Raw genomic sequence first — 15805 nt, forward strand, 5'->3', positions numbered from 1 at the left:
CCTCCTGCAGTCTGGATGCAAACCGTAAACGCAAGACTGCGTTTTTTTTTTTTTTTTACCCCGGCAATGCAAAAAATCTTGAGTACATTAGTGAATAGATTTTTTATAGATACAAAACAACTTGAATCCTGAATTAAATTCTCTTTGGCAGCTTATTCAGACATATGCATTTATGTAACTTTCAAATTCCAAATACAGTAGACTGGTCAGAAAATGACAGAGGTAGCTGGGAAGTGGTAGGTCAGTGGCTAAGAAATAGTATTTATGATCAGAAGGTCATGAGTTCAAGTTCCAGCATTGCAATTGCTGGTCTCTTTAGCAAAACCCTTTACCAACAATTTCTCAGTTGTACAAGCAGTGGAATAGGTCATTGGCTAAGAAATCCTATTGCCGATCACAAGGTCATGAGTTCAAGTCCCAGCAAAACCCTTAGCTCTCAACTGCTTCATTGTAAGTCAGTTTAGAGCATCTGCCAAATGCCATACATACAGTCAGTGCCAGCAAGGCCTTCTCTGCTGGCCTAAACACTATCAGAAGCACTGACCTACATATAAAACCTAAATTCTAATATTTGTTCCATGAAAATGTATTAATTTATTCCAACAGTTTATTCTCTTAATTTCATAGCGTTTCTCTTGGCTGCACTGCTTCCAGTACATGTATGTGGATGTTAGATTTATTGTCCAATCAGATTTCGGCCTTTATGTGCTGCCATGTCAATCTAATCTGCCCAGGGCCTGCAAAGTTAATACTGCTGGCGTTTTTTTTTTTACCATTGTCTTCTTAAGAAATGGCTCTGTTTCTTTAACCAATCAGATTTCATATTCGCCTCACAGGGTCACCTAGCTGGCCCAGCAGATCGTCCTCTGAGTGGATGGTCAGAATGAAACTGGTACAGGATAAGCTTAGCACACATTAATACTTCTAAGTTAGACTTTTTTATGCCTTTGGAGGAAGAGAAATTCATTTGGTCACGGACATGCTTAAAAATAAAAGCTAGACGGCTAGGAGAGGTCGGCCAACCCTGAAGCTTCTAGATCCAGTATTAACTGGATTTCTTGCTTTAGTAAAATGGTATTCACCCTCCACATGTGAAATGCCTCTATCTCTGTAATGCCACTCGTTGTTTTATAGTGTTTTTGTATAGTATTGATGGTTTCTATAATTGCGACATGATAGTGTTGGTAGTAAGAGGTGGATTAAGTCGATTAAGTCCCCACTGAAGGCCCAGGTACCAAATGCACCGCACACCACTGCATGTAAACATTTACAAAGCAAACAAATATATGTATTAAGTTTAAGTGTATTTTTCCCTGCACACTTTTCAGACTGGAAAGTGGATGTTGGTCAGATCTTCAGGCAGATACAATCAAAATAAATGCCACAAGCTCAAAATAAATTGTACCACTGCAAAACATAAACATAAATCCTCACATTTTCTTTATATAGTCATAAACTAAGCATTTAACTATTGAGGAAAATGTATGTCATTGCCATTCTCTTGCCATTCGCGTATCAGGACCTTTCTAAGCAAAGGATTCTATGCAAATGAACCTTTGGGTGAGCAAGATGGCATTTCTGTTTAATATAAAAAAAAAAACTGTTTGAGGTATAAATAATGAAGCACACCACAGGGAGGTGGATTGGGAAGAAATCTGCTGTTTGTGGAATGCAGGCTCCATTAATTAGTAGAGGTGTCTGGTCCACGTGAGCAGGTTAACCAGGCAGAGTTCGTCTCAGGAGTAAGTGGAATGTGGAAGGTCCTCGTTTGCATGCTATCGGTGTGGACTAAAGCTAAGACTAATTCTAATACCGGTCTTTATTCCGAACACCCTTGGCATTTGAGAGCAGGTGAGATTTTAAGACAGAATTAATGCTACTAGAATGAATCCCGATGTCTTATTGGAAGCGAGGAAACAAATAAGAAGTGCTTTTAGTGCATAGGGGTAGTGCATAGAGCTTTTTTACAAGATGATGTTGGATCTGGTATTCCTTGGATCTTGGTACTGCTGTCCCACGTCGCCTAAACCTGGCGCACTAAATACACACTCTCGGTATCGATCCCTCAGAGGAAATGAACAGTGCTGATGTGTGTTTTAACAGCAGCAGAAGAAGGCATGCAGTTACTCCGGCCCTGACATATGGAATCCTCACTTTGGCTGTGGCCTTGCTGTACTTTATTGATTATTAGGCTAGTGCACTAAGCTGCTTTAGGTCATTAGGAGCACTTCATTAAAAAGTGGTTAGACTAGCCTGCCGCTATTCGCTAAAGCGAGAGTTGCTTTTAAATGAAATCTACATATAAAGAACACTTGAATATTTTTCTTTTCGAACTTTGTATTACTATAAATAAATGAAAGCAATTTTTTACTTACCTTAACCTATGGGTACAATTATTTTAGAAAATGTGGCTAGCCTTTATAAGGAGAGCCAGTTATACAACCACTACATTTCCCACAAGCCACTAGGCTAAGTTCAAGTAAAGGTTACTAGTTTATACGTAAGTGAGAAGTAAAAAAAGATCATTTAAAAACAAAATTTGCAGAGTTTTTTTTTTTTTTTTAAGGGGGTGGGGGATTCTAATGTAGTTCAAAAAGTACAAGGGGCTATAAATTACAAAAACGAATTGTTTTTAATTAAAGGGAATAAAAGTTAAATACATTTAATAAATAAATAAATAAAACACAGTTCGTGACAAGTTTAATGTGAGTTCTGCACTTTCACAGCAAAAAAAAATCTCCTGTTGAAATTATATTTATGATAATTAGAGAAATTTGGTCTAGTGGTGGCGGCGCTCTCACCGCTGCAGCCCGGGTTCGATCCCTGGTCAGGTAACCAACCCCAGCCACTCTTAGTGCCGGTCCCAAGCCCGGATAAATGAGGAGGGTTGCGTTAGGAAGGGCATCCAGCGTAAAAACGTGACAAATCAAACATGCGGATGGTCCGCTGTGGCACCCCTGAAGGGAGAAGCTACATTTTGCTTACAGCTGGGTCTGCATCACTGGCATCTGTCTTGTCTGTCTTCATCTTTCTTTCTTGTCAGTTTTCCACATTTGTGTACCAACCATCAATCAATCAGCACAGTAATTTCAGGGGCAGAATTTTTTTTAGATTTTATTATCATTTATTCTTTTACTCAGTAACATTTACAATTTGAAATGTAGTTACAATACTTCAAACAAACCCCACTTAAGTAAGTAAGTATAATTACAGATTTTTAAAAACTACTTTTAAAACTAGAAGTACACAAAAAACTACTCAATAACTATCATGAGTAAATGTAATTTATTACTTTCTACCTTTGGTTGTTTCGTTGTCACGTGACTAAATGCACTTGAAGCCCAGGGTGTGAAATGGATGAGACATGCCTGAGTGTTTAGATCCAAAGCTCTCTTGGAAATGATTTGAGAATTAATTGATGTATAAATCATGCCATATAACGTATGGCTTCGGCGAAGATTCAGGATTATCGAATATCGTCAAATATCGAATCGTCCATTCGTTAAAGTATTGCATTGTGTGCAAGTCTAAAGTTCGGTTTCTGGTCCAGTTTGAAATCAAAGTTACTTGTTAGTCTATTAACCTTAATCCTGTTTGTTAGACACTTTCGGTGTGTGTGTGTGTGTGTGTGTGTGTGTGTGTGTGTGTGTTTGTGTTTTGGGGGGTGTATGTACTTCATCCACCTCTCTCCTCTAATCCTTTTGTCCTCTTCCCCCCTCAGCCCTGCACCTGAATGCAGCCTTGTGTGTCCCGCCGCGGGTTGCTTGGCGACATGCAGCGGCGTCCTCGAGCTCAGAAGGACGAGACCAACGCGTGGAGAGGAGGGGTGGAGGTGGAGGTGGGTTCATCATACTCTCCTGTCATACCAGCCTGGGAGGAGGAAAAGAGAGAGAGAGAGAGAGAGAGAGAGAGAGACAGAAAGACAGAAAGAGAGACAGATCCCCTTCCACTGATATCAACAGGTCCTTTCTTGCCGTTTTGAAGTGAAGCGGTACTCTGCGTGCAGTTTCCGCACGTGCACACATACACACTGACGGGAAAAGAGCGCTCGTGCTCTTCTAAGACGCACCAGATGGCAAACTTACTCTAATCTGCTTTTGTGCTCAGTCACCAAATGAGTGCGTGTGTTCAGCGCGTTCAGCAAGGTAGGTAAGCAGGAAGGGATCTCTTACTCTTCTTCTTCTTCTTAGTCTTTTGTTGTCTTTTTTCGGGGTATTTTGTTATTATTCTACATCAGTAACCCCATATGGAGGGTTCTACAGTATATCTTGCAGTGTGTTTGGAGATTTACTCTTTACTTTGAGGCCTTTAGGTGCAATAGTCAGTTCAATTCAATGCAATGTTATTTGTGTAGCACATTTCACAATAGACATTGCCTCAAAGAAGCTTTATAGAATGTAACATTGTATGACAAACTTAATTTATATCTAAATTTGTGTATTTATCCCTAAAGAGCAAGAAGTGACAGTGGCATGGAAAACCTCCCTTAGATGGTTTGAGGATGAAATCTTAAAAGGAACCAGATTCAAAACCCACCCCCATTTGGGTGACACCAAGAGTCAATATAGTCTATATATTAAATAATCTAAATGTTTGTATATACAACATAATACAATAGTTTTTGTATACCTGTGCAAATGCTGTAAAAATGATTCCAACAATAGTCTCAGAACAATTTAGGAAACATCCTCTTCAATGATGTTTGTTGGTTATTTATGTTATTTATTTTATACTGTATGTATATTGGTCTCTTGTCAGTCATTTTATAGACCCGCCCCCATACAGATCCTTCTTATCTTTCCACATCATGATATAATCATTAGAAATGATATTACATTGGACGTAGCATAGATTCCAAGCAGTTGAATACTAGTGATGTTATGCCAATGCTTCTAATAGATACTAATAGATAGTTTGTTCTTGAGTTTGGTGGAAATGGGGGTGAGATTGGTTTTGGTGTTATGCGAATCTTTTGCGACCACCTGTACGGTGGTTCACATGTTTTTATTGTAATGCTGCTGTAATCGTCACTTTTTTCTTGACTGCTTACTCATCTGTTGTTTTTGTCGCTGTCGCCTCTCTTTTTTGCTTTGTAGGTCTTCCAAAAAGATTCTAACAGGCCACAATCCAATCTAACTATGTGAGGGCATTGGCTTCCTTTCCGACATCGCAACACCTTGAATGAAAGAAAAAAATGACAGAAAATGTCTTTTCAAGCATGACTCCTGTTTATCTATCGATCACAGAGATGCTTTTCACTGCCAAGAATGTTTTGGTGCTTTAGACCCAAAGGGACAATGTTATTCGTGTACACCTTGGGTGTTCTCGCTGCCCTAAGGCTTGTGGCACCTCAGGGTTCTTTTCCCAGGCTGGAGAATATCGCAGCCTACAAATTCGTTAGTGTGGTGCCAAGTGAGGCAACATGTGGCGATCCAGAGCGCAGCACCTTCTGCCAGGCCGCCCGTACTCACGATGACCTCCTCGCGTGCTCCCAGCAGTTCTGCATCCAGGAGTGCCCGTATCGCTCGTCCACACCGCACCATACTAACCTCCTCGAAGGGTATGGGGACTCTTGTCTGACGGGCGAGAGCCAGGATTTGCGTCCGGGCTCAGAGACCGACTCTGTTAGCTTTGTGTTTGGAAACCAGAGTGCCTGCTTGGCTTCGCGCTCTGCTCCGAAGCTCGGACTTGCTGGATCATTTACCATAACGGTTTGGCTGAAACTTGAAGAAGCCTCTGTAATGTAAGTAGCCCTGTCGCTAGAACCTTTTACTTGAGCACCTAACATGTTCAACACAAAGCATTCGCTGTCACTTTCGAACTAATATCTGAGCTTAATAGGGCAGATCAGTTTCTCTTCACCGATTCAATCAACTCAGGATGCTAAAAGAGCTTTTGAATTCGAACCAAATCCAGAGAAGCTTAGTCATTTATTTTGCCAACAGAATAGCCCTTTTAATCCCCCCCTCTCCCTCATGTCCTTTACTTTGTGCCGAAAACTAGAAACGGGGGATAAAACACTGCTGAAAACATCAGCAAGGTGAATGTGGAACTATATTATATGTTCGCCTGAGAACAATACACCACATGCTGGTGCTTATAAGTCACTCTGTGAGTTTGAATTTAATTTGTAATATGCTTTCTTGTCATGTTGGGAAGGAAAAAGCTCCTCATTTTCCCCCCTCTTCGTACACCCACCCCCCAAACAAGAGCAGCTGTGGCCAGTTTTAGATCAATGAAACGAAATTGCTGCAGTGTTTTCCGAGCTCTGGCAAAGGGTGTGTGTGGAAAAAAGGAGTATCATCTCAAAGGCCACTTTGTTTTTTCACTGCCTAGAAAATGATATAGTTGAAAGTGAGTGAGAGGATGAAAGGACAGCCGTAGAGAGAGAGAGAGAGAGAGAGAAAGAGAGAGAGAGAGAGAGAGAGAGAGAGACCACGTAAAGAACAGCTCCTGCTTGGACATTTTAGATCAAGTGTAGAGGATGAAAAGGGAGACAAGTCACACGCGTGCGGTCTCAAACAAAAAATAAATAATTGAGTCGGTCCGAATTCTCACCCTGAAGTGCCGGCGGCTGTGACAACAAGCGTACGTGTTGATTAATTCTTCTCTTAGTGAATTAATGGGACTCGGTTTAATATCAACTGGAGCACTTCTTCTCGGAAACGTGACAGAAAAATATGCAGCGTGCCGACTTGCTTCGGAAGCGAGCGCCTTTTAGCGAATGCTAAAGTGCTGGCATTTCCCCAGCGGAGACGCTCGGCCTAATTGCAAGTAGAGCATGTTGGAAAGTGTGGCTTGCAGGTGAGGCGGCTGGCGCTCGAAGGCCAGGCCGGCTTGAACGCAAAAACACTGTGCGTTATGATTTATTGGATGTTGTGGCCTGCGTTCGTAAACGGCCCTGTTTCCCTTATAAAGTAATGGGATAATGGGAGTAATGGGATTTCATTTGACAGTAAATAAGGAGGATTTTGAATAACAAGAAACGGCAAATGGAAAGTATCGATATGAGGTGCGTAAATGTCAGAGCGACGCCCATTTTTAGATGCCGGAAACTAGATCTCCTAGTTAAACGTTCCTGTTGCTATTGATTGTTTACTCGTGCCCAATGCAGCTTTTTTATGTTAGGTAGTAAACATCACAAAAGCATCAGCTGTTCCGCCTTATTTTGCAATTTCAAATTAATTTTTACCCAAAAGTCAGGATTTTAACCAACGGCTATCATCACATCGCTAAATCCGAGACAAAATGGAAGCTATCGGGGTGCTAAATTTGGCAGCGTATCAGTCAGAGAATTGAGAAGTACAATTTGAGCCTGCACCGTATCGATCCTGTCTTCATAAAGCGAAATTATGCACAATAGAATTTAATAAGGTAAAGCAGATCATGTACAAACCTAGAGGTTTGGTTCTAATTAAATTAAGCGTTCTGCCTTTTGCTTCAAAAATGCGAACTGATAAGGATATATAAAGTTTTTCTCAAATTTGTTGATAAGATATTTAGCACCAGAAGTTTTTTTTATCCCAGTGCGTTTACAGGGATCAGATCGCATTTAATAGTTCCTTAAATGAGATATTTCGATCTTCTCTCTGGACAGGACTGTGTTCGAGAAGAGGACTGTGGACCGGCTGGTGTTTCTCCTGACTGTTTCTGAAACAGACGTCCAGTTCCACTACGGTGTTCAGACTGGCCAAAACTTCTTCGTAACCATAAGCACTGCAGGACGCATCCAAAAAGGCTACTGGATACACTTGGCCCTACAGGTGGGATGTGCATTTGCTCTGGGCTGTTTTTGTACCCCCTTCCCTACAGGTCGTGAAACATATCCATGGGAGCTTTGACGAATTTCCGACCTCGCCACCGTATACCGAGGTACATCGTTTTGTGGCAGAGCTAACGAATCGTTTTTGGCCCAGGCTTAACGCTATCAAACGCTAAAATCTGCTTGATCAGACCTCATCTATGTGGCGGCTGTGGAGGGCACTAATCCTTGTCCATCCATATTCTCTGTAATTAGCTCGGCAGAAGTTATTGATATTAATATCGCATCAAAAAAGGCGCAGCAGGTTCGCGCTGAACCCGTGTCACAACAGATTTCCGACCCGGATAAGATGCATGAATGGAAGGCGTTAATTACAGGGGTAAACATCTGTTTTCTCACAGCTGCGGGGGCATCGAGGGCAGGGAACAAGAGCTTGCCATTCTTTTTGCGCCCTTCCCGGTGTAATCATTACCGAAACCCAACAGATCGCTCTATAACGAGGTTCACGAGGAACGGCTATAAAAGGGCGCGTAAAAACGTCACGATAACGCTTTAGTTTTTCCGCGCGAGGGTAATTTCAGACGATTTTATTCCGATGCAATTTCGGGACATTGGTGGGGACGAAATGATCGATATGCACCGTGATGTGTCTTAATCAGCTTCAGAACCCTTTTTATGCCTCTTGCATTTCTTTGCAGTGACAGACCCATGAGTCTTAGAGCCCTGGCATTGTTCAGCATTGTAAGTGAGTGGCGCTATCTACGTGTTGGTAAATTAAAGAGGAGAAAAAAGGGGATGGGAGAGATTGGGACATCATCAGCATTGTAAGCGAACATAGAGAAGTCCGTCTGCAGAGAGTATTATCTTTCAATAGCAGTGATTATTGTGGCTTTAAATTGCACTCGTTCCGATTATGAATAGCCGGCTGAATTCGGGGACTGAAAACATTATTATGATAATAAGATCCTACCCACAATTCATAGGTAATAAGTTCCCTGCTGGGTGATGGCCTTGTCTCGGGCTCTTAGACCTATCTAAGCTGCCCAGTTGGACTTTCATCTGCAGTCTAACTGGTATATGATATGGAGAAAATGGGCCTATCTTGAGCCATTTGCTCTACGTGGCGCTCTGTGTGCAGTCAGATTTACAGCACAATTCGCTATTGACATTTTGTTCGGAATTACTGCTGTGCTGATACTGATGTCTTCTCCAGGACTGGAGCTTTAACAGAATTTCACATAGCGACCAGCATGTTGGAGGGCCGATACCGATTACTAGTAGTCCGACTGTCACTATTGCTTATTTTGGTAATCGATTAGTTGCCGCTTTGATGAAAAATTAAGTCATCAGTATCATATGGCATCCTACATACAGTTGTTCATACATATATATACAGTGAGGAAAATAAGTATTTGAACACCCTGCTATTTTGCAAGTTCTTGCACTTAGAAATCATGGAGGGTCTGAAATTGTCATCGTAGGTGCATGTCCACTGTGAGAAAAAAAAAAATCACTATGTATGATTTTTAAACTATTTATTTGTATGATACAGCTGCAAATAAGTATTTGAACACCTGAGAAAGTCAATGTTAATATTTGGTACAGGAGCCTTTGTTTGCAATTACAGAGGTCAAAGGTTTCCTGTAGTTTTTCACCAGGTTTGCACCACTGCAGGAGGGATTTTGGACCACTCCTCCACACAGATCTTCTCTAGATCAGTCAGGTTTCTGGCCTGTCGCTGAGAAACACAGAGTTTAAGCTCCCTCCAAAGATTCTCTATTGAGTTTAGGTCTGGAGACTGGCTAGGCCACGCCAGAACCTTGATATGCTTCTTACAGAGCCACTCCTTGGTTATCCTGGCTGTGTGCTTCGAGTCGTTGTCATGTTGGAAGACCCAGCCTCGACCCATCTTCAATGCTCTAACTGAGGAAAGGAGGTTGTTCCCCAAAATCTCGCAATACATGGCCCCGGTCATCCTCTCCTTAATATAGTGCAGTCGCCCTGTCCCATGTGCAGAAAAACACCCCCAAAGCATGATGCTACCACCCCCATGCTTTACAGTAGGGATGGTGTTCTTGGGACGGTACTCATCATTCTTCTTCCTCCTAAAAACGTTTAGTGGAATTATGACCCAAAAGTTCTTTTTTGGTCTCATCTGACCACATGACTTTCTCCCATGATTCCTCTGGATCATCCAAAGGTCATTGGCAAACTTAAAAAGTGCCTGGACATGTGCTGGTTTAAGCAGGGGAACCTTCCGTGCCATGTATGATTTCAAACCATGACGTCTTAGTGTATTATCAACAGTAACCTTGGAAACGGTGGTCCCAGCTCTTTTCAGGTCATTGACCAGCTCCTCCCGTGTAGTTCTGGGCTGATTTCTCACCTTCCTTAGGATCATTGAGACCCCACGAGGTGAGATCTTGCATGGAGCCCCAGTCCGAAGGAGATTGACAGTCATGTTTAGCTTCTTCCATTTTCTAATGATTGCTCCAACAGTGGACCTTTTTTCACCAAGCTGCTTGGCAATTTCCCCGTAGCCCTTTCCAGCCTTGTGGAGGTGTACAATTTTGTCTCTAGTGTCTTTGGACAGCTCTTTGGTCTTGGCCATGTTAGTAGTTGGATTCTTACTGATTGTATGGGGTGTCTTTATGCAGCTAACGACCTCAAACAGGCATATATATATATATATATATATATATATATATATATATATATATATATATATATATATATATATATATATATATATATATGTATGTCAATGTTATATAGTTGTGCATTTTACACCTATGCTTTCTGTGGTGTCCTGCCTGAATCAATCCACCTCTCAATACCTCATTATGATTCCACGGCTATAGGAACCATCAATATTATACAGAAATGCAGTATCGCAACGCGTTACATCACAGCCACGTATCTCATTACTTGCAGTAGAATCAGTAAAGCAATCGCAGAGCCATGAGGCAGTGTAGTGTAGAATTCAGTAAATTGATTGGTGTGGACGAATGTTCCTGTATCTACTTCTTTTTTTCTTTTTTTTTTTCCTTTTCCATTTTGTCCATATATATATCAATAAGTCCATAAATCATTACAATAACAATAAATAAAACAATGAATTAAACCAAAGTATAAAAAAGGGGGTTTTTAGAGAAAATCCATTTGATTTGAATGCACATTAGAGCAAGTAGCAGAAGCTCATCACAGGGTAGAAATGTGAAAGTGATTGCTTTTGCTGGCAAATCAAGTTAAACTGTATCTCCTTCTTGATGGAAGTTTGTGGCTGGGATTTGGAGAGTCCCTAATGATATCTTTGGTGGTTAAGTTGGGTGCCAGTGATGTGTTAGATGGTTTTGACCACCCTTTGCAGGCCTTTCCATTCCAACCACTGTGAAACATTCAATAAGGCAGCAGTCTACGCTAGTTGAGATCCTAGGGGACATACGGACTTTAACACTTCTCAAAAAATGTAGATGCTGTTAAGACTTTCCGACCAGAGCTAAAGTGTTCTGTTGCCAGGACAAATCCTCAAAAATGTGGACTGGGAAGTGTCTTCATTGAGGGGCCTTGGAGGTGAAGTTTTGGCATTGATGGTGCCAGGCTTTGGATTCTACAAAGAAACGTAAGTCAGTAATTCTGAGTGTTTAGGCCTGCGGAGAAGTCCTTGCTGGCCCTGAAGGCCCACCACTGGTACACGTGTTGTGTAAATATATTTTTGTTTCATCCCAAAATTATTTTAAGTGAAGAAATTCTTAATGATGACTACTTTTTGAAATGTATAACTATGTAAATAATGTAAAGTCATCCAGGTAGCTTATTGTTTATCAGCAACACAAAAATGTGCAAAAAAAAAAGAGCAAGAATCAGAATAAGAATGGTCGACATGGTGGTTGGGGCCAGATAGTCAGCTTTGACTAGAGCAGGAGAATTTCCTGCTCTCTAGAACAGTGATTGCAATCTAAAATGGTGCAAAAAATAGGCTGTGTTGCAGAAGGTTTGCAGGCTATAACACAAACAACTTGAATAAGCAGCTTTTGAGAGTATATCAGAAAAGCATATCAGAAAGCAAAAAAAATAATAATCTAAAACAGCAGAACACGTGATCAGGTTCCACTCCTGGTAGCCCAGAACAAGAATACGGACATATCGTGGGACTGGGCTGTTGAAAAAGACCAGGATTTTTTTCTACATTAGCTGTCCATTGGCAGTGTGCAAAACTGGCTTCTGTCAGCCCCAGCATTAACATCAATAGAAAAAGTGGTGGCTGGCTTCCTTTTTTCTTCATGTGTGAAGCCTATCTCGCAGTTGTATTATCTTCCTTCGCTTATCTTCGACGGTCGATGGTTGCGTGACGTACTGTTAAGTGTTTTTGGTCCCTCATGAAACAGAGACACGTATTGTGAAAAAAAATAATAAAACTGCTAGACTGACATGATTCACTTCACCGTGTTTTTATTTTCCCTTCAGCGCATGCAGCACAATTTGGCTCATATACTTGACCCGCTTGCGTATCAGCCAGATAAAAGAAATGTCATCTGATTAGATTGGACCGATTCCGATCTATAGACGAGTGATCCTGTCATCCCTGGTACTAATCTATCCGGTCTGTATCTGTTCTCTTCTTCACCTGCTCTAAATCAAAGAGGCAACTAGTTGTCAGGACAGTGTCTTACCTAATAGGTATTTCTCAAAGTCTACATTGTCAGGCACAGCGTAGCGCTTGGGGAACACGCTCAAAAGGAATACATTTGAGTGTTTAGAAGGGGTCGAGGGCAAGGAGAGAGAGCAGAGGAGCTGATCTGCAGGTGCTTGTCCCTCGCGATTATATTGAGATGAGGAGTGAAGCGAGGAGAAGAGAAGAACGATATCGCTTTCATGAGGCCCCCTTTAGATGACAAGACAAGACGTAGAAGCGAGCTCGAGACGATTGTTGTGGAGCGCAACTTGTCGTCGGCCATCGTCCTCACCGCGGGTACGTCTGCTGTAACTGAGATCAAGAGTGGCTTGGGATTTCACACTGGAACTTAAAACCCACTATGAGGGATATGTTGTCTTATATATGTACTGTCTTCTCAGTAGGTCGGGCCGAGTGTTAGAAGAGGAAAAGTTTTGAAAGAAGACGCTGCGTTAAAACAAGGCTGTGTCATCTATCATCTCTACAACATCTTAATAAGTGCAGCGGTTAGCGTGTCGTAACAGAATACGCCATGCTTTAGGTCACAGGGGTTAAGGCTCGTTTTGATGTAACCGAGCACCTTGGTTGTGTTACAAGTGAAGTCATGATCATCACCAGCCAACATCTTGTATGTATCTTGTGTTTGGCCTTGTTTTGTCTTGTTCGAAGCTCATTTTTCAGCTCTTGGATTTGAATTCACTGCGGCTTTCGCTTAATATTAATTTCTTAGATAGTGGAATTTCTTAATTGTTTAGACCCCCACTAGGGTGCTTACAAAAATATTGGATTTCTAACCATTATACACTTAATATAAGAGGTGGTATCAAAATGCTTCGAGATTAAAGGCGCTAACTGGTGCTATTCCGAGCACCTGCATTACCACGTCCACGATTTCATCATGGACAGCAAGTTACAAGAAAGCACAAAAGTGAAATTCTGCGTGAAACCGGGCAAATCTGCCACAGAGACGTCTGACATAACATACGTTATGGTGCTGCAATGAACGAATCGTTCACCGGTAAATGACGGGAAAACGGGAAGACGCCCGAAAACGGCGAAACGATTTTGCAACTTGCTCATGATGATCGTCGGAGAGCAATCCACATGATCTCACTTTCCGCACGGACCCTACTCTTTCCTCTTTCTGAAGATGAAGATCCAGCTCAAAGGTTGCCATTTTGACACCTTTTGCAGAGGTCCGGCGCAAATCGCAGAAGGTAATGGTGTGTAAACGTAGATAAATTAAATACTTTCTTGAAAACAGAGCAAGATTTAGTAAGCTAAACACCATTTTTCTCCCCTTGATTTATCCTTGAAGTATATCCTGAGAACATTTTAATCAGATTATCAGTACACAAAGTACTGAAACAGCAATTTACTTCTCAACCTGTCCCAAAATATTTGTAGAATAAAACAACAATAACATAACATATATAACATACATCTGCATAGATTGAAGGATCCGCTGTATTAGAGCGACAGAACAGGTAGAACTCAACTGAGATAGTTTGGACAGGTGCAAAGGAGGGACATGGGGTATATCAGTAGAGGGATGCTGAAGATGAAGCCACCAGTCAGGAGGAAAAGAGGAAGGCCATAGAGGAGGTTTATGGATGTAGTGAGAGAAAACATGCAGGAGGTTGGTTTAAAAAAAAGGCAGATGCAGAGGACAGGGGGTATGGAGACCTCTAACAGGAGCAGCCTAAAGAAGGAGACAAAATATATCTGCTTTATCATTATTTGGCCAGATCATTATTTGGGGCTGTAAAAATAATCAGAATCTTGTCTCTTGTTGCTAATCGAAAACATGTTTGCAAATGTATAAAGCGGTCTGTAAAGGCAGTTCTCCTGTGAGTTTTTTTTTTGCCCACTTACACTTAGAGAGAACGCTTTGACGCACAATTACAGCTTTCACTGGGGTCTAGGCCTTGGCTGTGAGATTTCGATCTCCGATGGTGTGTTATGCTGCTGTGATGTGTGTTCTCTGCGGAATATGTTTTGTTTTGGCCACGAGCTTCCTGAGTCCTGAGCTTTTAACCCGAAATGTACACATGGCTCATCACCTCCCATGAACTTCTCCCCCCACTACCCAAAGAAATGTAGGCCAGCCAGTCCATTGCCCAATCCCCTCCAGCCATAGCCAGCATGGAATCGTAGTGAGGTGGGAGGAGGAATTAGTGATGGCTGCGTTGTTCCTCAAGTATCCGGCCAATGGGGCGAAGAACAGAGCTTGCGGTGTAAGAAAAGCCTCAGAGTGGTTTGTTCATGCAACTATAGAGGACGAATTGTCATTTATTCATATATTATTATTAAAGGGACCCAGTGCTAGCTGTTGTCTAGAGGCTATAAAGAGGATATAGTTGTGTTTTGTGTGTGGTGCCCTTTTTGTATGAATGTGCCCAGGAAGAAATCACAATTGTACACCACAAGAAGTGGCTCCAACCCGAAGAAGTGCAATTTCTGATAATGTCCTGTAAATAAACTTTTGGTTGAAGTAGAAGACTGCAGATACCTCTGGCACAGGAGACATCAGCGCCAGCATCAGGCTGCTCTCTCGGACTCTGGCTGTGGGTCAGCTGACCTCTCCGAGTGGTTCATTTCACCCCGAGTGATGGAGACTGATTGGCAGCATCCATGAAGGTGAAGCAAGGTGAACAGAGGCAAAAAAAAGTGCTTCCACCTTACCCAGGCACTCTCTCTGCAGGCGCCCGGAGCTGAAAGGCCACGGACACTTTATAAATCACCCCGAAATGTTGACAGCAAATTAGTGTGGGCTGCCATGAGTTCCAAAAAACCGACTTTAACAGGAGAAAGAAGGATGAAGGTTTGGACATCGGGACGTCCAAATTGTTGCTTTTCAGAAGGTAAATAATATAAATGCAAGTGAAGTTCGTGGAAACTTGATAAAGCATTAAAGAGCGTTTGATTAACGAATGCAGGATGGCTATTTATTCTGTATTTCAGACCACAGACAGTTTTTTTTTCCTAGAGATGAAAGTCTGAGAAAATTAGACATAAATCAGATGCCTCAGAGCGGAGTTCTGGGGACATTTTGAAAACCTGGTAATTGGCCGTAGACTGATGTGAAGAACTTCCTGCCGTGTGATGTCTCGCCGGCCATGATGGAGCAACTGGATTCTACAGATGTGTCAGTGCCTCTGTTTAGGTCCAGAGCCGACGCTTGCCTGTATATCAAGTGCTCAGATGACAGATGCAGAAATAGGTCAAGGTGACTCGCCCAGACTTCTTGAAGATGTTTCACTCGTTTAAAGAGCTTCATAAACAAACACTCATGAGAGCTGTGTAGTGCTGTTGGGGTGTTTGTGTGTGTGTGTGTGTGTGTGTGTGTGTGTGTGTGTGTGTGTGTG

General features: G+C 41.9%; 1 protein-coding gene across 1 annotated transcript in view; it reads left to right on the plus strand.

Moving 5' to 3' along the window:
• Positions 1-4018: 4018 nt before the first annotated feature.
• The window catches only part of ush2a (Usher syndrome 2A (autosomal recessive, mild)), a 232051-nt gene continuing 220264 nt past the window's right edge, over positions 4019-15805 (plus strand). The window contains exons 1-3 of the mRNA XM_083551252.1: positions 4019-4145; positions 5097-5743; positions 7598-7763. Of these exons, the coding sequence (XP_083407378.1) occupies positions 5268-5743; positions 7598-7763 (642 nt within the window). The 5' untranslated portion in view covers positions 4019-4145; positions 5097-5267. The remainder of the gene's footprint in view (positions 4146-5096; positions 5744-7597; positions 7764-15805) is intronic.

Source organism: Silurus aristotelis (genome assembly GCF_946808225.1).
Source record: "Silurus aristotelis genome assembly, chromosome: 9".
NCBI classification, from domain to species: domain Eukaryota; kingdom Metazoa; phylum Chordata; class Actinopteri; order Siluriformes; family Siluridae; genus Silurus; species Silurus aristotelis.